The sequence below is a fragment of the Rana temporaria genome, chromosome 1 (assembly GCF_905171775.1).
Source record: "Rana temporaria chromosome 1, aRanTem1.1, whole genome shotgun sequence".
NCBI lineage: Eukaryota > Metazoa > Chordata > Amphibia > Anura > Ranidae > Rana > Rana temporaria.
Genome location: NC_053489.1, coordinates 142,784,151 through 142,810,155, shown reverse-complemented (window position 1 = coordinate 142,810,155; position 26,005 = coordinate 142,784,151). Strand labels below are relative to the sequence as shown.

General features: G+C 48.9%; 1 protein-coding gene across 3 annotated transcripts in view; it reads left to right on the top strand.

Moving 5' to 3' along the window:
* The window catches only part of TRIM36 (tripartite motif containing 36), a 129,985-nt gene that overhangs the window by 45,200 nt on the left and 58,780 nt on the right, over positions 1-26,005 (top strand). Inside the window, exon 1 of one of the 3 annotated variants that reach the window (XM_040343701.1) lies at positions 24,867-25,105. The exons of the other annotated variants lie outside the window; for them this stretch is intronic. Coding sequence (XP_040199635.1) covers positions 25,067-25,105 — 39 coding nt within the window. The 5' untranslated portion in view covers positions 24,867-25,066. Of the gene's footprint in view, positions 1-24,866; positions 25,106-26,005 lie in introns of those variants that run through there. 3 annotated transcript variants of the gene reach the window in all.

Sequence of the window (26,005 nt, the reverse complement as noted above, 5' to 3'; positions counted from 1 at the left end):
AGGACATGTACGGTAGGTCTGTACAGACGACCGTACATGTCCGGGCGGACAGGTTTCCAGCGGACTGTTTTAAAACAAGTCCGGGAAACAGTTGTCCGCTGGAAACCTGTCCGATCCGTCCCAAAATGGTCCGCTCGGGCCAACACACGGCCAAACATGTCTGCTGAAACTGGTCTGCGGACCAGTTTCAGCAGACATGTTTGGTCGTGAGTACGGGGCCTTACAGGTTTTCTTCTAAGATTGCCCTGTGTTTGGCTCCTTCTATCTTCCCATCAACTCTAACCAGCTTCCCTGTCCCTACTGAACAAAAGCATCCCCACATGATGTGCCACCACCATGTTTCACAGTGGCGATGGTTTGTTCAGGGTGATGTGCAATGTTAGCTTTCCGCCAGACATAGCGTTTTGTTTTTATGCCAAAAGTTCAATTTTGATCTCATCTGACCAGAGCACCTTCTTCCACTTGTTTGCTGTGTCCCCCACATGGCTTCTCGCAAACTACAAACAGGAGTTCTTATGGCTTTCTTCTTACCACTCTTCCATAAAGGGCAGATTTGTGGAGTGCACGACTAATAGTTGTCTTGTGGACAGATTCTCCAACCTGAGCTGTGGATCTCTGCAGCTCCTCTAGAGTTACCATGGGCCTCTTGACTGCTTCTCTGATTAATGCTCTCCTTGCCCGGCCTGTCAGTTTAGGTGGACGGTCATGTCTTGGTAGGTTTGCAGTTGTACCATACTCTTTCCATTTTCGGATGATGAATTGAACAGTGCTTTGTGAGATGTTTAAAGCTTGGGATATTTTCTTTATAACCTAACCCTGCTTTAAACTTCACCACACTTTTATCCCTGACCTGTCTGGTGTGTTCCTTGGCCTTCATGATGCTGTTTGTTTACTAAGGTTCTCTAACAAACCTCTGAGGGCTTCACAGAACAGCTGCATTTATACTGAGATTAAATTACACACAGGTGGATTCTTTTTACTAATTAGGTTACTTCTGAAGCTAATTGGTTCCACTAGATTTTAGTTAGGAGGAGTAGCAGAGTAAAGGGGGCTGAATACAAATGCACGCCACACTTTTTTGATATTTAATTAGAAAAAAGTTTGAAAGCCATTTATCATTTTCCTTCCACTTCATAATTATGTGCAGGGCCGGCCTTAGGTGTTCAGGCGCCCTGTGCTAGCTAATCCTGTGGCGCCCCCCATCTTCACCCCTCGCCCCCAAGACATTGTGCTGCCTGGTACCAAGAATGAAATGCTGCCCCCCCCCCCAAAAAAATCACGCCCACCAAAATGAGACTGCGGATACGATGGTGACCCCTTACAGTGGCCTCCTCCTCTGTCCACCATCAGGGCAGCTGACATGTGGAGAGGTGAAAGGCGCACAGGAGGAGGACACAACATACTGAGCCGAGCGCATATGAGCTTTCCGGAGCCAGGCCGGCTTCGGAACGGCGCATGCGCAGTTGCATGGTCGGCTCGCGGCCATCTTTTTATGGACACCCAGATTCACGGACGGTTGGCAACACTGGCGGCAATTTGCCGGCTCAGTGGAGTGGGCGGAATGGGATGGCAGGCTGACGGCAATTTGTATGTGAGTAACTGACTGCGACTCACATTCTGCAAGCTGTGATGGCTGCACGGCGCCCCTGTTGCCCATGGCGCCCTGTGCGGCCGCACAGCTCGCACACCCCAAAGGCCGGCCCTGATTATGTGCCACTTTGTGTTGGTCTATCACATAAAATACCAATAAAAATAAATTTATGGTTTTTGGTTGTAACATGACAAAATTTGTAAAATTTCAAGGGGTATGAATACTTTTTCAAGGCACTGTAAAAGGATGAACATACCACAGGTTCCCTTTAACAATGTCTAGTGAAGTAAATAATGCAATATACAAACTAACAAAAACTATATACCGTATTTATGGGCGTATAACACGCACCCTAATTTTAAGAGGGAAGTTTAAGGAAAAAAACTTTCAACAGCCCCATTTACATTCCAAACTTTCAACAGCCCCCCCATGCACATTACACAGACCAAAGCCCCCCCCCTGCACATTGCACAGATCACCCCACACATTACACAGATCCCCGCACATTAAGTAGCCCCCCTAAACATTCTACAGCATTTCCCCCTGCACAGTACACAGCTCCTTTACATTGCACAGCCCCCTTCCCCTTGATCCCCCAAGTCTCCTTAAACAGAACTGCCAGCGTACTCTAAAGTTTAAAAAGAATCACTGCCAGTCCCTTCTCATACTTACTGTTGTCACTGTTTTTTCTGGCTGGTACGTCACATGATCGCTCTCCTCTGATGTTTCATGTGACCGCTCTCCTCCTCCAATCTAAAGCTACACACGGAGGGGGATGAGTAGAGCGGCCAGAAAGAACGAGAGAATGAGGTATTTGCTGGCTACGACACTAACCATGACACTACAAAGGATTTATGGCAGTGATATGTTTAACCACTTGCCGCCCGCCAATGACAGATTGACGGCGGCAAAGTGGTTGTAGAATCCTGACTGGACGTCATATGACGTCCTCAGGATTCTGAGCCACTGCGCGCCCCCGGGGGCGCGCATCGCGGCGATCGTTGTTGCAGGGTGTCAGTCTGACACCCCGCAACACCGATCTAGGTAAAGTGTCTCTCACGGAGACACTTTACCACGTGATCAGCCGTGTCCAATCACGGCTGATCACGATGTAAACAGCAAAAGCCGGTAATCGGCTTTTCCTCACTCGCGTCTGTCAGACGCGAGTAGAGGAGAGCCGATCGGCTGCTCCTCTGAAAGGGGGGGTTTGTGCTGATCGATTATCAGCACAGCCCCCCCTGAGGATGCCCACTGGACCACCAGGGATGCCCACTGGACCACCAGGGATTTAAATCAAAGGTATGCCACCCTAGACCACCAGGGATGACACATAATGGATGCCAATCAGTGCCACAATGGATGCCAATCAGTGCCCACAATGGGCATCACTGATTGGCAGGCATTGTTTGGCACTGATTGGCATCCATTAGTACAACACATTAGTTAGTGCCCATCCATGCCGCCTATCAGTGCCCATCCATGCCGCCTATCAGTGCCCATCCATGCCACCTTTTAGTGCCCATTCGTGTCGCCTATCCCTGCCCATCCGTGCCGCCTATCCCTGCCCATCCGTGCCGCCTATCCCTGCCCATCCGTGCCGCCTATCCGTGCCGCCCATCAGTGCCCATCCGTGCCGCCCATCAGTTCCGCATATTGGTGCCCATCATCAATGCCACCACATCGGTGCCCATCAGTGCCACCTTATCAGTGCCAGTCAGTGCAGTACCATCAGTGCCCATTAGTGAAGGAGAAAACGTACTTATTTACAATGTTTTATAACGGAAACAAAAAAAAATTTTTTTCAAAATTTTCGGTCATTTTTGATTTTTTTTTGCAAAAAAAAAAAATCCCAGAGGTGATCAAATACCACCAAAAGAAAGCTCTATTTGTGGGTACAAAATGATAAAAATTCAGTTTGGGTACAGTGTAGCATGAACGCGCAATTGTAATTTAAAGTGCAACAGCACTGAAAGCTAAAAATTGGTCTGGGCGGGAAGGTGTATAAGTGCCCTGTATGGAAGTGGTTAATCTTTATAGTACACCGGTAGGCTGTCCCAGGGGCAGGAGAGGCAGGACGGCCGGCATGACACCCTCGCCCAATCCCTGCCCCCCCCCCCCCCCCCGTTGGTAAAAGAAAGCGATATTGGCGTATAACACGCACCCACGATTTCCCCCTGATTTTAAGGGGAAAAAACACGCCGATAAATACGGTAACTATTCTCCAGAAAGATGATTGTAACCAGAAAGAAAACTCCAGTGTTCCTATTTCAAACACATCTTGTATTATGAAATAAAACATATTGCCTTCCAACAACCAGTGTCACCCGTCACCAGGAATAATAGATACGTTGCAGGCTTACCAGATAAAAATGACCCCCTTATTCAGAGTGGTCTAAGTACGCTCAGCCCGTGGCTGCTCCATCTCAATAGCATCTCTTTCCACAGAAGCCAACATTGTTCATCTGAGTTCTTCAGATAAGTAATAAATGCACTCAGAACAATGCAAAAGTAAGCAAGTGCAGTCGCTGTAGATGTGAGGGGGGGAAATAAAAAAAGCATTTTTGCTTGTACATGATTGGATGATAAAATCAGCAGAGCTTCCCCCCGCTTCAGATCTTCACCTCAGATTTTACAGCGACTGCACTTCCAAATGCACTTGTAGTGCAAAGTGGATTTGCCTTTAGTAAATAAACCCCCTATACCTGCTTACTTTTGCATTGTTCTGAGTGTGTGAGTGCATTTATTACTTATCTGAAGAACTCAGATGAACAATGTTGGCTTCTGTGGAAAGAGATGCTATTGAGATGGAGCAGCCACGGGCTGAGCGTACTTAGACCACTCTGAATAAGGGGGTCATTTTTATCTGGTAAGCCTGCAACGTATCTATTATTCCTGGTGACGGGTGACACTGGTTGTTGGAAGACATGTTGTACGCAATGACATTGTAGGGATGCTCTGCCCAGGCCCGGACTGGCCATAGGGCATACCGGGCATATGCCCGGTGGGCCACGGCGGCCCGCGGGCCGGTAGCGGCCCGCGAATGGCCCTTGGCGGCCCGCGGGCTGATCGCGGCCCGCGAACGACCCTCGGCGGCCCGCGAACGGCCCTCGGCGGCCCGCATGTCACTTCTACCCAGAGGTGTACCAAGGCCCTTGGGGCGGACTGGGCTGGGTTGCAAGAATGCATTTGCCCCCTGGGCTGCTCTAATGTCCTGCAAAAAGGCCACTGAGCTGGCCGAGTGCACCACCTGCCACAAGTTGTGGATTGTCCACTGGCCACATCACCTGCCATGTCACCTGGCCACGTCACCTGCCACAAGTTGTGGATTGTCCACTTGCCATGTCACCTGGCCACGTCACCTGGCCACATCACCTGCCACAAGTTGTGGATTGTCCACTGGCCACGTCACCTGCCGCGTCAACTGGCCACGTCACCTGCCACGTCAACTGGCCACGTCACCTGCCACAAGTTGTGGATTGTCCACTTGCCACGTCACCTGACCACGACACCTGCCACAAGTTGTGGATTGTCCACTTGCCACGTCACCTGCCACAAGTGGATTATGCACTTGCCAAATCACCTGGCCACGTCACCTGCCACAAGTGGATTATGCACTTGCCAAATCACCTGGCCACGTCACCTGCCACAAGTTGTGGATTGTCCACTGGCCACGTCACCTGGCCACGTCACCTGCCATGTCACCTGGCCACAAGTTATGGATTGTCCACTTGCCATGTCACCTGGCCACGTCACCTGCCACGTCAACTGACCACGTCAATTGCCACAAGTTGTGGATTGTCCACTGGCCACGTGACCTGGCCACATCACCTGGCAACGTCACTTACCACAAGTTGTGGATTGTCCACTTGCCATGGCACCTGCTTCAAGTTGTGTATTGTCCACTTGCCATGTCATCTGCCATGTCACCTGGCCACGCCACCTGCCACAAGTTGTGGATTGTCCACTGGCCACGTCACCTGCCACAAGTTGTGGATTGTCCACTGGCCACGTCACCTGCCACGTCAACTGGCCACGTCACCTGCCACAAGTTGTGGATTGTCCACTTGCCACGTCACCTGCCTCAAGTTGTGTATTGTCCACTTGCCACGTCATCTGCCATGTCACCTGGCCAGGCCACCTGCCACAAGTTGTGGATTGTCCACTGGCCACGTCACCTGGCCACGTCACCTGCCACAAGTTGTGGATTGTCCACTTGCCATGTCACCTGGCCACGTCACCTGGCCACGTCACCTGGCCACGTCACCTGCCACAAGTTGTGGAATGTCCACTGGCCACGTCACCTGCCACGTCAACTGGCCACGTCACCTGCCACAAGTTGTGGATTGTCCACTTGCCATGTCACCTGCCTCAAATTGTGTATTGTCCACTTGCCACATAATCTGCCATGTCACCTGGCCACGCCACCTGCCACAAGTTGTGGATTGTCCACGTCACCTGGCCACAAGTTGTGGATTGTCCACTTGCCATGTCACCTGACCACGTCACCTGGCCACGTCACCTGCCACGTCACCTGCCACATCACCTGGCCACGTCACCTGCCACGTCACCTGCCACATCACCTGGCCACGTCACCTGCCACGTCAACTGGCCATGTCACCTGCCACAAGTTGTGGATTGTCCACTTGCCACGTCACCTGACCACGACACCTGCCACAAGTTGTGGATTGTCCACTTGTCACGTCACCTGCCACAAGTGGATTATCCACTTGCGAAATCTCCTGGCCACGTCACCTGGCCACATCACCTGCCACAAGTTGTGGATTGTCCACTTTCCATGTCACCTGGCCACATCATCTGCCACGTCACCTGCCACATCACCTGGCCACGTCACCTGCCACATCACCTGGCCACGTCACCTGCCACGTCAACTGGCCATGTCACCTGCCACAAGTTGTGTATTGTCCACTTGCCACGTCACCTGACCACGACACCTGCCACAAGTTGTGGATTGTCCTCTTGTCACGTCACCTGCCACAAGTGGATTATCCACTGGCCACGTCACCTGGCCATGTCACCTGCCACAAGTTGTGGATTGTCCACAATGCAATGCAAGCAATTACATTTTTTAATGTTTTTTTATGGTTTTTCATAATTTGCCATAATTTTTGAGATTTCTAATGTAAAAAAATAGATCACCTTTAAAAACGCCTATAAACGAAATCGCGGCAAAACGCCGGTACCGAGTTTTGCCGCGTTTAGCAGCGATTTGCCGCGATTTGCATCTGAAACGCGAAAACTTTTGCGTCTGAACCCAAAATTTTGCTTCTGAAAAAACGAGCCTAAACCCAACTGCTTTAAAACGCAAAAAAAAAAAAGAATGTGTGCATGGACACATAGGATAACATTAAATGTGTTCAGGGGCAGTTGAAAAAAATGCCCAAATGGCCTGCTGGCCTGCATTTGATGGGACAAAGTGGCTGCATTTGATGGGGCACAGTGGCTGCATTTGATGGGGCACAGTGGCTGCATTTGATGGGGCACAGTGGCTGCATTTGATGGGGCACAGTGGCTGCATTTGATGGGGCACAGTGGCTGCATTTGATGGGGCACAGTGGCTGCATTTGATGGGGCACAGTGGCTGCATTTGATGGGGCACAGTGGCTGCATTTGATGGGGCACAGTGGCTGCATTTGATGGGGCACAGTGGCTGCATTTGATGGGACAAAGTGGCTGCATTTGATGGGACAAAGTGGCTGCATTTGATGGGGCACAGTGGCTGAATTTGATGGGGCACAGTGGCTGCATTTGATGTAGCACAGTGGCTGCATTTGATGGGACAAAGTGGCTGCATTTAATGGGGAACAGTGGCTGCATTTGATGGGGCACAGTGGCTGCATTTGATGTGACACAATGGCTGCATTTGATGTAGCACAGTGGCTGCATTTGATGTAGCACAGTGGCTGCATTTGATGGGACAAAGTGGCTGCATTTGATGGGCACAGTGGCTGCATTTAATGGGGCACAGTGGCTGCATTTGATGGGGCACAGTGGCTGCATTTGATGGGGCACAGTGGCTGCATTTGATGGGGCACAGTGGCTGCATTTGATGGGGCACAGTGGCTGCATATAATGGGGCACAGTGGCTGCATTTGATGTTTTTGTTCAGTTTGATTGCTTCCCCCCAAAAAAATGTTGAGCACCAGTGTGAGCCAAAAGGCTTGCACTCACAGATACTCCACTGAAAAGTTATCAATTCTCATGTCACTTTTCAGAGGCATTTGACACACAGTAAGAAGGTGATGCCTAATTTCCTCCCTGGCTGTTTTAACCTCAGCCAGTCCCTCCAGATATTTCACTTTGTACTCCACCTTATTTTCATTACTCTTTATAGGTATTAGATGTTCTCTCACCTTATTCTTTGCACATCTAATACATAATGAGAGTTCTGGAAATAAGGTGGAGTTCAAAGTGAATTTCTAAACCTAAGTTGAGAACCCCTTTCAGAAGATTTGAGGATATTATTAAACTCAGAGACTGGTGGACTTAGGCCATCATAAATAGATTGAAATTCTGCCAGTTCAGCAGAAATTTCAATCTATCAATGTGCAGACTCCGATCTATCAACTGACTTCAGTACAACAATGGGAAATGTCGAACGATTTCTCTCTGTTCCAGCAATGTGGAGTGATTTCTCTCTCTGTGCCACAAATGTGGAGCAGTCTCTCTCTCTGTGCGGGCATTCCATCATTAACCCCCGCCGCGTGACCCCCCCCCCCCCCCCCCCCGGGCTGCTCAGTCTAAAATGCCCGGGCCTATTATTTGTCCCAGTCCGGGCCTGGCTCTGCCTGATGCGTTTCATCATAAGCAGACGTCTTCCAGAGCATGAAAGCCCTCACACTTCCATTACGTATATATAAAATAAAACCAAGCCGAGTTTCCAGATTATCCAAGCCTCAGTTGGAATTCTCTGTCTGGTCTATTTGATAGGTTCCAAGCTGTTAGGTCAACCAAAAAGTACGATAAAGTTAAGACAGGATCAGGAATACTATTTAAAGCCCAACTCCAAGATGGAGAAAAAACTCCCACCTGTCCTTAAGGAGCTGTGGGGTATTACTTTATATACCCCTTGTTCCAGTGCTGTCCTCTTCTCCGCTCTGGACTGTTGGCGGTCCCTCAGCATTAGCACATACAGTTCTGGGCTATTGACCCAGTATTGTATCTGGAGGAGACAGGCGTGTGACTGAGATCGAGAGCATCTTAAGCCTAGTAGACGCTACCAGCAGGTTGAACAAAAAATAACTGACAGCTCCAGTCGAAGCAGCTGTACTAACAATCCGATGTTAGTACAGAGATCTCCCCCGCCCCCCCCCACCAGAACACTCTGGTCACTGCTCTCAGCCATTGGCCTGTTGGTTGGCTTCTGTCGGACCGGCTGCCATATACACAGGCTGTTTTTTAAAATTAAATCTGGGGAAATATTTTTTCTTTACTAGTAATGGCAACAATCAGCGACTCTCTGCCCTTCGCCGCCCGCCTCACAGCCTCTCAAGTCTTACTCTTCGGGCCCGGCTACTACTGGATGGGGAGCGGAGGAAGATCACTCTGCCAGGGAAGGCAAGGAGATCGGCAGATGGCTGCCCAGGATTTGAGCCAAGGCAGAAGAACATGCGAGCAAAGCTGAATGGGCATGTGCCCGAAACTGAAGAAATATTCCCTCCGCTCCGACCAGCACATGATCATCAGAAAGGGGCACAGATAATGGGAAAAATATAACCCCCCTATGGTAGTAGGCACGGCGGAGCGGGGGGGTGTAATTATAATTTTTTTATTTTATTTAAATTGCCCTTGCCCCTTATTAAATCCAATCTGGGGACAAAACCAGGGACAGGGACTGTCCCCTGAAACTGGGGATGTCTGGTCATCCTACTTTAGAGATGTTGCTTTTTGGGCGTGGTTGTAGAAATGGAGGAGGAATGGTAAGGTAAGTATTACTCCTTTTTAGGGCCGATCCTAGGTAGGGTGCACAGGGTGCTCAGCACCCAGGCGAGGGCGCCGAAGCTCCAAAAAGCTCCCCTCCCTCCTCCTTGTCTGTGTCCAGAGTCGGAGCGCATGTAGCGGGTGCCTCGGTTCTCCATCCCGCTTGCTCTCTCCACTGGCAACTGACAAGAGCGCATACCTTCCGCTGTCCCCGGAATCCGGGCTGGGTACCACAGCGGAAACTAGTACTGGAACACGTTCCGGTACTAGGCTCCACTAATTAATTCTGTCCGGTGCGCATGGAGCATGCGTGTTTCGGCTCTTTTCCCATAGGTGGTGTGATGAGAGGCTTCTGGGTTGGCCGGAGCTGCTGCCAATTATCCCGTGCACTCTCAGAAATGCTCTCCGAGTGCCACCAAAAATGCCACATATTGGGGACACCTGCTGGGGGGGGGGGGTTCTGATGGGGGACACCTGCTGGGGGGGCTCTGATGGGGGACACCTGCTGGGGGGGCTCTGATGGGGGACACCTGCTGGGGGGGGCTCTGATGGGGGACACCTGCTGGGGGGGGCTCTGATGGGGGACACCTGCTGGGGGGGGCTCTGATGGGGGACACCTGCTGGGGGAGCTCTGATGGAGGACACTAATAAAGACTTCTTAGGGGAGCATCTCTGTGTTTGAGTCATAGCCATAGAAACATTTGTAAAGGGGAGGAGTTAGTAAGATGACCATGCCCATGTGGGGGCGCCATAAATATTTCTGCACCCAGGCGTCTATGACCCTAGGATCGGCCCTGCTCCTTATCCCTGTACCCCTAGACTTAGCGTATGTTTATATGTGCCGCAAAATTGTCACGCCTCTGAAAAGTGATCCACATTCAACAAATGGTGAGGATGCGATTAGTCACCTCCTCACCGCCTGTTTCCACCCCCATAAATGTTGCATGTAAATGCTGCTTGAATGGGTCACATTTGGGGGGGATGCATTGTGACCATGGCATGTGATGGTTAAAATGCAGCTCATCTGTATGACCACGAGTCTACACGAGCCCTTAACAAGCAGTAAACCCTTGCAAGGGTCATTTTTTCTCTTTCTCTTCAGCAGTGTATTCAGAATGATAGTAGATTGCCGCACCTTGCTTTGTTATAGAATGACTTATCAATATATTGTCTGCATAAAGAAACAAGCAATGTATTTAAATGTGTTTTTGTGTCTGCAGCATCCGTCTACCTTACATGTGTCTCTGCGAGTTTTTCTGATAATGGATTAGACTAATTCTATTAAATAGCATTGTTAGCTTTTAACTGTATGTTGAATGATCCGAAGTAAACGGCTAATGGAAACCTTTACTCTGATGGAGTTGACTTTCCATTAGAGGAAGTCACTTTCTGGAATAGGAGAAACCTTTGACTCCTAAGATCAGTTTTAGGCCGCGTACACACGGTCGGACAAAACCGATGAGAATGGACCGAGATTCAAATTTTATCGGTCCAAACCGACCGTGTGTATAGCCCATCGGTCTGTTGTCCTTCGGTCCAAAATTTTAAAACTTGCTTTAAAATCGAACCGATGGACCGCTGCCCAATCGGTCCAAACCGATGGTTAGTACAGAAAGCATCGGTTCAAAACCCGCGCATGCTCAGAATCAAGTCGACGCATGCTTGGAAGCATTGAACTTTGTTTTATTCAGCACATCGTTGTGTTTGACGTCACCGAGTTCTGACCCGATCGGTTTTTGGAACGATGGTGTGTACGCCCTTTAGACCATCAGGCCACTTCAGCGGTGAACCGATGGAAATGGCCCGTCGGACCATTCTCATCAGTTTGGAACGACTGTGTGTACGCGGCCTTAGTTTTTTTCTCAAAATTTTACATTGCTTACCAGTCAGCTTTTTCCATCAGCTGATTTGCCATGTAAAAAATAACCTGTAATAGTGAGTTGCTCGCTGTATAGCGCCTCCATTCACAAAATGTTTACAGAATGCAAAGCGTTTTGTGATTGGAGGCAGTGCAGGTGAACTCCACAATCTTCCCTTCTCCAATCACACATTCCCTTGAAGGAGTGCAAGACTCGGCGTATACCGCGCACTTTTTTGCCCTGAAAATCAGGGCAAAATCGTGGGTGCGCGGTATACGCCGATATCCGCTTTCCCGCGCCGAGTTTGAATACTGCGCCGACATATACCGAGCACAATACACTCGTGTATTGTCGGGCAGTCTCGGGTCCAGGACGTCAGCGCGGGTGCGAGTGTACTGCGCTCTGTATATGTCTGCGCAGTATTCAAACTCGGAGCGGGAAACGAGCGGGGAGGACGCCGCAGAAGGACGCCGGACTCGACGAAGAGGACAGCCGAAGCCGCAGACGGACGCCGAACCCGACGAGGCCGCCGATGGACGCCGCGCAAGAATGTAATTATGTAACTAGAATGTAATATACAGTACTGCTTTTGTTTCAGCATGTATGCAGTGAGTAGAGCTTCCAGGATCTTTAGTATTATGTACAGTTTATATGGTTACCTCTCTTGTATGACTGTCCTTATAAACACAAAGGGACTGGAGCTGCTACAGGATTATGTTCCCAGAGACCTGCAAAGGTGTGTAATTTCATGCTACAACGGCAGTCTTCATCTTGCTCCACACTTTGTAGGTCACATGGACTAATAAGGTATTATGTGTCAGCCAAAGAAAAATACTATGATTTATTTATCGTTTCCATTCTGGTCATGTTTGTTCAGCAGCCACAGTATCCCTTGGTCAGCACACACAATCCAGTTATGGTAGATTGGGAAGATACATATCAGTCTCAAAGGTTGGATTGAAAGCCAGACTCTGGGTGAATAAACCCACGAATACACCTGTTTTATCTTTCAAAGGATTTATAATCCTTAGACCCCATACACACTATTAGATTTTTGTCTTCAGATTTACCAAAACCATATAATATGAGGTCAAACCTTAAAGGCCCGTACACACAATCGGATATTCCGACAACAATTCTGTGATGGATGTGTTCTGTCAGATAATCCGACTGTCTGTATGCTCCATCGGACAATTGTTGACGACAAATGTTGGCTGTGCATGCTCTCAAATTGTCCGACAACAAATGTGTTCCATCGGATTATCCGATCGTGTGTACACAAATTTGTCGGACTAAAATCCAAAGTACAAACACGCATGCTCCGAACCAATGCTAACCATAAGACAACATTAGCAGAAGTTGTCCGAAGGGTGGCGCTAAAGAGCTGAAAAAAACACGTAGTACGTCACTACTTTTGTGTTCTGCCGTGTGCATGCATATCAAGTTCTCGGACAAAGCCCTTCGCACAAAATTCCACGGGTTTGTCTGATGGAAGTCCGATCGTGTGTACGAGGCTTAAAGGGGTGTTCCAGTCAGTTTTTATGTTTATTAAAAGTCAGCAGCTACAAAAAGTGTAGCTGCTGGCTTTTAATAAACAGACACTCAGCTGCTCCACGTTCCAGTGACGCGCCGGCCGGGGCTCCGCTCTGCTCCTCTCCCCCCCCCATCTCCGGCCGGCGTCTTCATTCCAATTGTGGGCACCCAGCCGTGACAGCTTTCGGCTTCACGGCCGGGCACCCACTGCGCATGCACGAGAGGCGCCGCGCCATCCAATTGGACAGGCGATCGCCTGGGACCTGTCACGTGTCCCAGGCGATCGCCTACAGGGAGGGGCTGCAGAAAGGCGATTAGGCTATTCGCCTTAGCAGCCCCTCGGCGGAAGGAGGAAGTTGGACAGGAAGTCCCACTCCTCTTGAAGCCCCCACTCCCCCCCAAAAAAAATTATATGCCAAATGTGGCATGTAAGGGGGCGAGGAGTGGATTAAGCGGAAGTTCCAATTTTGGGTGAAACTCCGCTTTAAGAGTTTCAATTTCTATGCAATCAGGCAGGCCCTTGCACTACATGGTTTTGGTAAATCTGAAGACAAAAATCTGCAGAAAATCTAATAGTGTGTATGGGGTCTAAAGCCTCGTACACACGATCGGAGGACTTAGGCCCCGTACACACGACAGAGAAACTCGACGTGCCAAGCACGTCGAGTTCCTCGTCGAGTTTTGGGATGAAGCCGCCGAGGAGCTCGGCGGGACTCTTCTCCCATAGAACAACGAGAAAATAGAGAACATGTTCTCTATTTTCTCGTCGAGCTCCTCGGCGGCTCCATCGAGCCAAAACTGTACAGACGACAGAGTTTCTCGGCAGAATCCGGGTTTTGACCGAGTTTCTCGGTGAATTCTGCCGAGAAACTCTGTCGTGTGTACGGGGCCTAAGAGGATATAACCATGCCAGTGGTGGCAGCAGAAAACATATAGTACAGTGATGGAGGTATGTGGCCCATGCAGTGAGCAAAGGAAGGATTTGGGACAGGAACAAATAAATCCACCTGTTTATTTTTCTCATCAGCAATCAACAGAAGATTCCTTAAAGTGGTTGTAAACCCACTTTTTTGACTTTTGCCTACAGGTAAGCCTATAATAAGGCTTACCTGTAGGTATAAAGAATATCTCCTAAACCTGTATGGTTTAGGAGATATTCCCCTCGCAATGCGCAGCTGATTGCAGCGGCTCATGCGCAGGGGGGATCCTCGGCTGAAGGGTCGGCCCCGTCGACCCATGCCGGAGTGAAATCTCCCGCGCGCATGTGCAGGAGTGACGTCATTGCCGCTCCAGCCAATCACAGCGCTGGAGCGGCGATACCCGGAAGACACGCTCGGCTCGGCGTGGACCAGGTAAGTTCCCTACCTCGTTCCGAGGTAAGTATTTCATAATGAGCTAATATGCGGTGCATACTAGCTCATTATGGCTTTTGGCTTGCAGGTGTAAAAAAAAAAAAAAAAAAATGTATATGCGGGTTTACAACCGCTTTAATATGTACAACTGACACAAGCAAAGGATTATAAAAAGGGGGGGAACTAATGCGCAAAACCAACCTAACAAGGGCACACACAGCTAAACTAAATAAAATAAATAACACTAAATGTAACTAGTATGCAGCGGCCACGACTAATAGTGCTCACACACTTAAGGCAGATTATAAATGGGGGGTGTAATGGCGCTTGCAAAAATAAAAATAAAATCTAAATAGCCAATAGTAATAATTCTCAATAATTTCCATAATATGAACAAACTATCAGGCAAGTAAGCTCCACCGATTCCTGTGTATATATGTGTTCCACTCCAGATGAAAACAAATAACCACCCAACATCAACCAGGTAATGTGGAGGGTATTGAGAGTGAAATAATAATAATAGTAAATAAGAAAAACAAATGTGCCAATAAACAAGCACAGTGTTGATAAAAATAGTAGAATAATTCTAGATTTTCCTAGCTTGTGACGGAAAATATTGATTATATGAAGACAGGAGGCGAGTATCTTATGCATGATCTTTCTTTATTCATGCTCACAGCAGAAAACCAACTTTAGTAAAAATGTTATAGAAAAAATGTTTCTTTAAACTGACAACCAGAAGCTACACCCCCGGCAGCCCTCTAGGTGGGTCTGCCAATCACGAGGTAGTCCAGTCATTATATAAAGGCCTGTCACTTTAGGAAACCTCCTCTTTCTTGACGCAAACTGCAAACAAACCCGGATAACGATAACAGGCCGACCTCTAATCCTTGGAACTGGAACTTCTGAAGCCGTAGACAATCGACAGTCGGGCATCTGGATGGAGAGGGGGCCCCCCCTCCGATCTGTGAGGACAACCGGTCCAAGTGTTGAAGAAAACCTGACGAAACGATCCCAACAGGAGATCCACAGGACGTGCTGGAACAGTCAGCCATAAAACTGGAACATGCGTGGTTCAATAACCTAGAATAAATGAGACATAATACAGTGAAAGGGATGGGTCGGGAGGGAAGATACTCGCCTCCTGTCTTCATATAATCAATATTTTCCGTCACAAGCTAGGAAAATCTAGAATTATACATCAGACAGGAGGCTCATATCTTATGCAAGTTTAAAGCTATAACAAGCATACAGTAAAACACATTATTATAACACAGTCATAGATACGTGTTCCTCCGGTCTGAAATAAAATTGACGGAATGTGGTCGCTGAAGACCAGTCTGCTGCTAGTAGTAGATCCGATAGAGAACCTCCCGCAGTAATGACCTTAGTAGCCATTGCCCCTCTGGCGGAGTGAGCGCCAAATAGGGACGTGTCGATCCCTGCCATGTCCATGACAGAGCGTACCCACCTGGCCAAAGTGGCCGAAGAAACTGGAAGGTGAGGTCTAACGTAAGAAACAAGAAGTTGTGACGAACGCAGGGACCGTAAAGGGGACGTCCTAGACTCATAAGTTTGAAGACAGTGAACCACACAAAGGTGCGGATGAGATGGGAAGAAGGGGTAAAAAACCGACTGGAGACCAGTCTTAGTACGCCGCACGACTGTAAACCTCACCCCTTGAGGTGAGAACTGGCGTCTGGAAATGTCCAGAGCTCTGACGTCTGACACCCGTTTGATGGAGATCAGACATAAGAGAACAGTCAATTTAAAGGATAGTAGCTTCAAGGACAGCGAATCATTGTCGTTCCAATCCGAAAACATGGAGAGGACTTTGGTCACGTCCCAAGTATGATGGTACTTGGGCCGTGGGGGTCGTTGAAACCTAACGCCCCGTAGTAGGCGGCACACTAAAGGGTGTCTACCTACCGGTAGCGAGTCAACGAGAGAGTGGTAGGCTGAGATCGCTGATCGATACACATTGAGGGAGTTGTAAGATTTCCCGGATCCATAAGATTCCGCTAAGTAATTGACCACTAGGGTCACAGGTGCTTGAATGGGATCAACCTGTCGTTGATCACACCAACGAACCCAGAGCTTCCAGGCTGATTGGTATGCCGACCTAGTTCCGGGGGCCCAGGCCATGGTGAGGAGATTCCTAGCTGCTCCTGAAAGAGCGCAGCCTGCGTCGGGCACCCCGAAACCAACCAAGCGAGGAGAGGAAGTGAGTTGTCCACGAGCAATGGATGTAGGTCCCCGTTGGGGCCGGTGAGAAGGTGAGGGGAGTGAGGGAGGAGTCTGGGGAGATCCACTGCCATCCCCAGGAGGAGAGGGAACCATGGTTGCGTCGGCCACCATGGAGTGATCAGGACGGCCGCCGCTCTCAGGTGTGTAATGTGGAGAAGGACCCTGAGGATCAGGGAGAAGGGGGGAAACGCATAGTGCGTCCCTCGGGGCCAGGTCTGGCGAAGAGCGTCTACCGCCTGAGCCTCCGGATCCGGTCCCCAGCTGTAGAACTGTGGGAGTTGGCGGTTGAGGCGGGACGCGAAGAGGTCTAGGGTAAATGGACCCCACAGGAGATTGAGGGCAAGGAATACTGTCTGTTCCAGTCGCCAATCGCTGGAATCGGACAGGTGACGGGAGTTCCAGTCCGCTACTACATTGGAGATGCCGGGAATATATTCCGCGATTGGAATGATGTTGCGTTCCAGGCAGAAATGCCAGAACTCCCTCGCGAGATCCGCTAGGATCTTGGACTTGGAGCCCCCCAGCCGATTGACGTATTGGACAGCGGAGACGTTGTCCATGCGAAGTAATATACAACAATTGGAAGCGTGAGGTAATAAACTCTTGACGGCGAAAAAGGCTGCTAAGAGTTCTAACGCATTGATGTGAAGTAGTGATTCCTCCGCGGACCACGTCCCTCCTGTGGAGGATGAACTGCATCGAGCGCCCCATCCATGGCGGCTGGCATCCGACTCCAGAATGAAGTCCGGATTGGAACTGAATATGGTCTTGCCGTTCCATTCTACGGCATGGCGCAGCCACCATCGAAGCTCCCCCAAGGCTTCCGCGTCCAGGCGGACCTCGTCCGCGTAGCGGAGCCCCTGGCGGAGGTGAAGGGCTTTGAGCCTCTGAAGGGCTCGGTAATGGAGGGGGGCAGGAAATATGGCTTGGATCGACGCTGCCAATAGGCCGACGAGACGTGCCAGTCCGCGCAAGGACACCCTCTGTTTGTTGAGCACGAGGCTGATCTCCTTGCGTATGGTCAAAAGTTTGGATTTGGGTAGACGAAGGACCGCTAGGTTGGTGTCTACCAGAAATCCTAAAAACTCCATCTCCTGAGATGGGATAAGGACCGATTTTTCGTGGTTTACTAGGAAACCCAGGTCTTGAAGTAGGGTGACTGTCCAGGATGCATGGACGTTTGCTTGGTGGGGTGAGCGACTCATAATGAGTATGTCGTCTAGGTAGACGATCAATCTCACGCCTCTGCTCCGTAGGGATGCTATTACAGGTTTTAGTAACTTGGTAAAACACCAAGGAGCTGATGAAAGACCGAAGGGAAGACAAGTGAACTGCCACACTCTTTCCCTCCACAGGAAACGGAGTAAGTGTTGAGAGGACGGATGGATGGGAACCGTAAGGTAGGCGTCCTTTAAGTCCACCTTGACTAACCAATCCCCCGGGCGTAAGAGGTCTCTTAGGCAGTGAATGCCTTCCATCTTGAAATGTCGGTAGACGACATGTTGGTTGAGGTTCCTCAGGTTTATGACCGGCCGGAAACCTCCGCCCTTCTTTCTGACTAGAAAAAGGTTGCTGAGGAAACCGGGAGAGTTTGCGTCCACCTCTGTTACAGCTAGTTTGGACTGGAGATCCTGTAACTCGGTGTCCATCAGACTGGCGTTTGGGATAGAAAACCGGATGGGGTGAGGAGTATGGTCCATCACTGGAAGGGCATATAATTCTATTTGGTAGCCCGCTACTGTATTGAGTATCCACGAATCTGCCGTAATCGCAGACCAGGCGTGGATAAAATGTTTCAATCTTCCCCCTATCGGTATTTGGGATAAATGTAGAGGTATCGTACTCACCGGAAGATGGTCTGGAACGGGGGTAACCTCTAGTTCCTCGGCCTCTCCATGGACGTCCCCGGGGGGGAAAAAAGGGTGCTGGTTGGGCAACCGGTACGGAGTAGGGCGGAGGAGCCTGGTACTGCACGGGAGCTCTTTGGAATGGCCTGGAGGAAGAGAAACGGCCGGTAGAGCGGCCTCTATATCTACCGGCCTTGTGAAAAACTCTATTGTTAGTCTTCTTCAGAGACGTCTGGGCCTTGTCCAGGCTGGAATAGAGCCCTACCATTTTATTTATGTCCTTTATTAAGGAATCCCCGAATAGCATGCCGTCGGCAGACGGTCCTGGTTCGGAGTCGGCCAGATGGGAGAGTTGGGGATCAAGTCTCATGAGTATAGAGCGACGACGCTCCATGGAGCATGCAGTATTAGCTGAACCCAGGAGACACACCGCTCTCTGGGCCCATCCCCTGAGTTGAGATAAATCGACAGGTTGTCCAGAGGCGGAAGCCTGTTCACTGAGATTTAGGATCTTAGTGATGGGGCCAAACAGGTCTAAGACTCGGTCTTGGATCATTTTGAACGACCTCTCTATTCCCTTTTTAGAATATTTCCCACTCTTGGTGAGGTATCTCAAGAGGATGGGGTCCACCTCAGGAGTGCTCACTACCTTTTTGGTAATACACGGGCGGGGGCATTCCGCGCGAAGTTTGTTTCTGTTGGTCTTGTCGACCGACCTCCGAGCCCAGTACTCGATGTATTGAGCCACCTCGGGTAGGGGTGTCCAATCACCGGATCTAGGGTGACTAATGGCTTCGGGGTCAAAGAATGGCTCCCCGTGGGAGTCCAATAAAACCTCACCCTGGGGTACAGGGTTGGTGCCGTTCTTAGCCGACAGGTGCCCACTGTCCTCATAATCCTCATCATCTTCTCCAGACTCATAGGCGTCAGACGCCTCGGACTCCGCGGACGACTCAGGAGAGGAGTCCACAAAGGAGTCCGGTTTTGTCCGCCTGGCGGATCGTTGCCTCTGTAAATTTATCTCCCCGAGGCCCGGGGGTCGTACCGAGTCTGGGAGAACAGTGGGTCGACAGTCCTGGGATGGTACTGTCTGGAACATGTTTAGTACTTCCCCTGCCGGGGAGTCGTGAGCCAACTCAATGTGGCGGCGTTTCTGAGACGCTTTACCCTTCTTTATAATAGGTATGCCGGTGTCAGCAGATCCGGACCTATGGGGTATAGGTGGGGTAGGTACCACCGAGGCCATGGCAGCCTGCACTGATTGTTTTATTAGCTCTTGGATTTGTGCTGTAGTCATGACTACAGGCGTGTCCTGTGAAGGATCTAAGAGCTCTATGGGTATGTCCATAGTGGTGGGATCTCTGCCTTCTGCCATGTGAAAATCTGATGGCAATAGTTATCAGGGGTAAATGCAGCGCTTGCTAAAGGAGGGCTAGGGATGCTGAAATTTCAGATGTGGTATAAGTGCAGTAGCACTAAAGGGGGAAAAGCTGCAGCGCTGGATAGATAATTATTAAAAATTATTTAGTGCTGATTAATACTTATTAAAACTATTTTAGGGATTAAGGGAATAAATTCCCAGGAAAGAGAACTGTACCGCAGGGTCCGTGCTCCGTCCACCTCTCCGATCGCTCACACACTGCTGAGCGTGACGGAGGAGCGGAGCACGGGGGAGGAGGGCGTAGTCTCGCGAGAACTCCCGTCCTGCTCAGATAGGACGAGGAGTCGCGACACGCCCTCCCTCTGTGAGAGCGCGCTGAAGGAAGAGCGCGAAAGAGCTGAGAAGGAAGGAGGAAGATGGCGCCGAGATCTCGCGGGATTTGGTGAGATCACGCGGTTGAGAGTGAGAGGACTCGGGACAGACTGAGTGTCGGAAGGGTGCGCGCTGACCAGAGCGCCATCAGGAAAAATAAATAGAGGTCATCAAAGGTAGATGAATAGTAAAAGTAAACGGATTCTGTCAAGAATATATTAAAGAGAAATGTGGAGAAATACCCAGCGCCCCGAGGAGAGGGGGGGGGGGGGTAGAGGATGACAAGAATCAGGAGAAAAGAGTGAATATATATATATATATATAAATGTAACCCTGTAAACAATCTTGCTCAAAGATCTGATAAAATATGATAAATAAAAAAATTTCTAGGAAAAGTACTTATCTGAGTTCTGATCTGTGAGCAGAAAGAAAGAGGAGGTTTCCTAAAGTGACAGGCCTTTATATAATGACTGGACTACCTCGTGATTGGCAGACCCACCTAGAGGGCTGCCGGGGGTGTAGCTTCTGGTTGTCAGTTTAAAGAAACATTTTTTCTATAACATTTTTACTAAAGTTGGTTTTCTGCTGTGAGCATGAATAAAGAAAGATCATGCATAAGATATGAGCCTCCTGTCTGATGTATAATCTGAAGAAGTTCAGATAATAATAGCAGCAATAATTTCTTCAAAAAACATATGGGGCCAGATTCACGTAGATCAGCGGATCTATAGATCCGCTCGTTCTACGTGAATTAAGATCCGCTCCCGCAAGTTTAGGAGGCAAGTGGCTAATTCACAAACCACTTACCTCCAAACTTGCGACGGCGGATCCTAAATCCCCCAGCGGAATTCAAATTCCGCGGCTAGGGGAGTGTCATATTTAAATCAGGCGCGCTCCCGCGCCGATTTAAATACGCATGCGTCGTCCGGGGAATTTCCCGGCGTGCATTGCTCCCACTGACGTCAATAGGACGTCAGTGGTTGCGACGTGATCTAGACTTGCGACGCGCGTGTTCGTGAATCGGCGTACGCAAACGACGTAGGAAATTTCAAAATCGACGCGGGAACGACGGCCATACTTAACAATACTTACCCCTGCTTTTAGCAGGGGTAAGTATACGACGGGTACCGCGCTACGGAAACGACGTAAGAACACCGCGTCGGGTCCGCGTACGGTCGTGAATTTCGCGTATCTCGCTGATTTACATATTATTCAGTGTAAATCAGCGGGAACGCCCCCGGCGCCATTTTTATTTCAAAAAAAAGATCCGACAGTGTAACACAGTGTGACACTGTCGGATCTCAGCCCTATCTATGCGTATCTGATTCTATGAATCAGGCGCATAGATAGGACCAGAAAAAATCCGAGATACGATGGTGTATCTGAGATACACCGTCGTATCTGCTTCGTGAATCTGGGCCATGGAGTGCAAATAAGCAAAATAGCTCCAACTAATCCAAAGTGCAAAGTGCAATAATGACTGAAATAACTAGTGAATAATAACCATAAAAAAAAATTTCAATAACATGCATAGGTGAAAAAAAACACAATCCATTTATGACTGCAGTAAAAAGTGTCCTGTAAAATTAACCAAGGAATTAATCCATCAACAACAATGTCAGCGATAATAAAAAAAAAATATAATAAAAAAGAAGAGACGTGTCCAGTGCATATATGTGCAGATGAAAAATCCAATACTCAAAAGGAAATAACAAGCATAAATATAAAGTGCATGAGTGCTTCACTTCTATTCAAATTTCATGATGATTGCTTCAGTGCATTACAGTAGACGTGCATACGTGCTTCCAAAATACAGACGCCAAACCTTTCCACAGTGCAGAGGTGAAGATAAAAAACCTTGAAGAGGCTTGTATAAAAGCCTTTAGTAGTGTTTTAATGGAAGCGTGTCCCACAGCCAGCCTGCCGTTCCTTAGTGTATAAATAAAGACTTGGTCCCAGCGATGGCACTCAAAAAGAGAACAGGGAGGCTTCAATAATGTAAGACCATTCACAATTTATTTTAAAAAACAAATAAAAACACTTACAGACAAAGCTGTAATGACAGCGTGTAGTAATACCAATAGTCTCCGCTCTGCGGCCACGAGCGGATGACGTCACCAGCAACCCTCCTCTTCCTAAATACATTGCAAGAGAGTCCTACTACCTAACTACCAGGTATAGATAACCATGTCAGTGTCTCTTGTGTCTGTGCCATCCCTATCATACCGGCAGCAGTGTGGCTGCTTTATGGGGGCACCAGACCGATTTGTCTTGCGGCCGAGTCCACCTCATAAGACTGACGCTACACTAAAAGTGTAGCGCAAGCCAGCGGGGACTCTTTTCATGCTGCCCCCCTGCAAAGTGCTGCCCTAGGTCTGGGCCTTGTTGGCCTAGGCCAAGATACAGCGTTGTTGCTGTCTGGGGGACACACCAATCACCGGGCTTCCGGGAGCACGCTCTGTGAGCCATGCAGGAGCTGCTGATGCAAGCTGACGTACGGGTACGTTAACACGCATTGGTGCTGCTTTCCATCTGCTGTTTATAGGCTGTGGATGGATGGGAAGCGGTTAAAGGCTCTATAAAGTACTGTATTAATGTAGTGTACCCAATAACATCTTAAAGTACATTAACCATAGACATCGGGTTTTCAATTCAGTTTGTCTCTTAAAAGCTTATCTTCTTTCAGTTGTCAGTTTGCAAACTACGTACATGTAATGGTCAGTAGTGATGGTCATCTCTAGCTAGCGGCCGACATGCACACTACTTGGTTCAATCTTATTCCACTAGAGCACAGGTGTCAAAAACAAGGCCTGCGGGCCGAATCAAAATGCAGTACTTGCTTTTTGGATGTGGGTCCATTGAAGTCTATTACATGCAAAAAGCTGCATTTTGCTGGAAAAAAGTCCCCGACCATTTCCAAAAATGCAGAAAAAACAAAAATGCATTAATGTAAACGTGTTCCATTGGAACCCATGTTAAAAAAATTCCCTGCATTTCTGCAAAAAGCATAACAAAAATGCATTTGTGTGAATTGAGCCTTAAAGTGGAAAATCTAAAATCCCTGCATCTATAGACACCAGGGATCTAACACTAACCTCTCTATCCCTGTAAAGAAAAGATCGGTCAGCTGTCTTGTAAAAGTAATCCTAGCTACTATCTAGCTGCTGGATTGCTTTTACAAGCAGCAGAAGGGGATGACCCCCCCCCCCCCCCCGCTGCAGCTTGCCCAGGCTCTCCTGTCGCACACAGAGACCCGAGTGACCACCCAGCATGTCCACTGGCTGGCCAAACAGCCGGGATCAGCTTTGATCGGCTCTCCGCTATGGTAACCTGGAAGCGATGGCATAACCTCTGGTTTACCTGGATGTCAACGGCACCATTTAAAAAAAAATCGAAGTCATTCAAAAAACATCAATCTTGGTGTTTTAAATGCTTTTAAGGATAGAGGAGGGATTTGGGGTCTTATAGACCCCTGATCGCTCCATAAAGAGTACCTGTCACTACCTATTGCTGTCATAAGGGATGTTTACATTCCTTGTGACAGCAATAAAATAGATTAAAAAATAATAATAATATTAAAGCAGCAGTGTAAAAATAAAATAAATTAATAATTTAAGAAAAATTGAATGTGCCCTGTCGGCCTGTGCAAACGTGAAGACATGCGTCGGTCTCGCATGAACGCAAACAGCGATTGTCCCACACATGTGAGGTGTCACCGCGAACGTCAGATCACGGGCAGTAATTCTAGCACCGGACCATGTCTAAAAAATCTTTTAATGTATCGCCTATAGATAATAACATTTTGTCACCGTTGCACAGGCGTGAGCAATTTCAAAGAATGACATCTTTGGTATCTGTTTACTCGGCGTAACATCCTCTTTTATATTTTACCCATGTGTTCTGTCCCTCTTATGTATTGTGTTTATTTGCATTACAATTCAAAAAAAGTGTGTTTTCCCCGAAAAAATTTAATGCTGCACATAAAAAAAATGTAAAACCCACCAATTTATTCTCTAGGGCAGTTGATGGCGAACCTTGGCACCCCAGATGTTTTGGAACTACATTTCCCATGATGCTCAACTACACTGAAGAGTGCAAGGGCATCATGGGAAATGTAGTTTCAAAACATCTGGGGTGCCAAGGTTCGCCATCACTGCTAGGGCCTCTGCTTTAAAAAACATCTAATGTTTGGAGGCTTCTATGTAATTTCTGGCAAAAATACTGATTGTTACATGTAAACAAAAGAATCAGACAAAGGGCTGGAGGCCAAGTGGTTAAATTAAATGTGCTGTTTGTATTGGTGCAATGTGCTCATCATTGATGACATTTGAATATTCCCAACATTCTATTACAAGAACACAGAGTATATAAGCTGGCCTCCTCTATAACACGCCCCAATACACGGCTTTCTTTACTGATGTCCATTATGAAGCCTCTGCCTCTTGTTCTGGATGATGTCTCTGACACTCAGTGAGCACAGGAGAAGTGACAGGTCTCCTCTACCAATCGGATCACACTATCACCGCTCTCTGGGGTGTCAGGACCACGTGGTGGGGGTGTAGCGGCGTCACCATGGTAACCGTCACACCTTCCAATCATTAGCACACCGTCCACCTGCCGCGATCACCCAATCTGTATCTTTTGTGACTTCCTCCAAGGCCCCGCCCCGCCACGAGGAGCCTACCACACCCATTTGCATTGCTTAGCCAATAGACGCGCTCTAGTTCACTTTTTCACGCCGGTGTGGCTGGCCCCTCCTATTATAGGCGTATTTGCGTGTTCCGGAGGCTAGCTGGACTGCTAACAATACAGAGTGAGGAGTAGAGCGATAGAGCGGCGTCCAGGATCACAGAGACATTACGTACCCGGGACTTGTATTGCAGCTGCTGGCTGGCCGCTTTCAGAGACTGTCTATCGTATAGCTGTGTGCTGTGTCTATATCGGAGATGGGGGAACCGCAGAGCCCCGAGGCTGGGGACCGTAAGGTGGGTGATATGGGGGGCGATCCATGGATCACACGTGGGTGTGGTGTAGCCGGTGTCTCCCATGTGTATGTATATAGGATGTGATGGAGGAGCCCAGGCTGGCCTCTCCCTGCAGGCTCCTGTCATCCGGCCGGTCTTGTGATCTCAGCAAATGGACAGAGTGCAGGAGATCCATACGGAGGAGACCGATCCCTATTGTCGGAGGCATGATCCCTATTGTCGGAGGCATGATCCCTATGGGGTGGCATGATCCCTATTGTCGGAGGCATGATCCCTATTGTCGGAGGCATGATACCCATATGAGCCCTATGGAGGAGGCATGGTCCCTATGGGGGTGGCATGATCCCTATTGTCGGAGGCATGAGCCCTATATGGTCCCTATTGTCGGAGGCATGATCCCTATATGAGCCCTATGGGGGTGGCATGATCCCTATATGATCCCTATGGAGGAGGCATGATCCCTATATGGTCCCTATGGAGGAGGAATGATCCCTATATGGTCCCTATGGAGGACAAAATGATCCCTATGGAGGAGGCATGATCCCTATATGGTCCCTATGGAGGAGGCATGATCCCTATATGGTCCCTATGGAGGAGGCATGGTCCCTATATGGTCCCTATGGAGGAGGCATGGTCCCTATGGAGGAGGCATGATCCCTATGGGGGTGGCATGATCCTTATATGATCCCTATGGAGGAGGAATGATCCTTATATGAGCCCTATGGAGGAGGCATGGTCCCTATGGGGGTGGCATGATCCTTATATGAGCCCTATGGAGGAGGCATGATTCTTATATGATCCCTATGGAGGAGGAATGATCCTTATATGAGCCCTATGGAGGAGGCATGGTCCCTATGGGGGTGGCATGATCCTTATATGAGCCCTATGGAGGAGGCATGA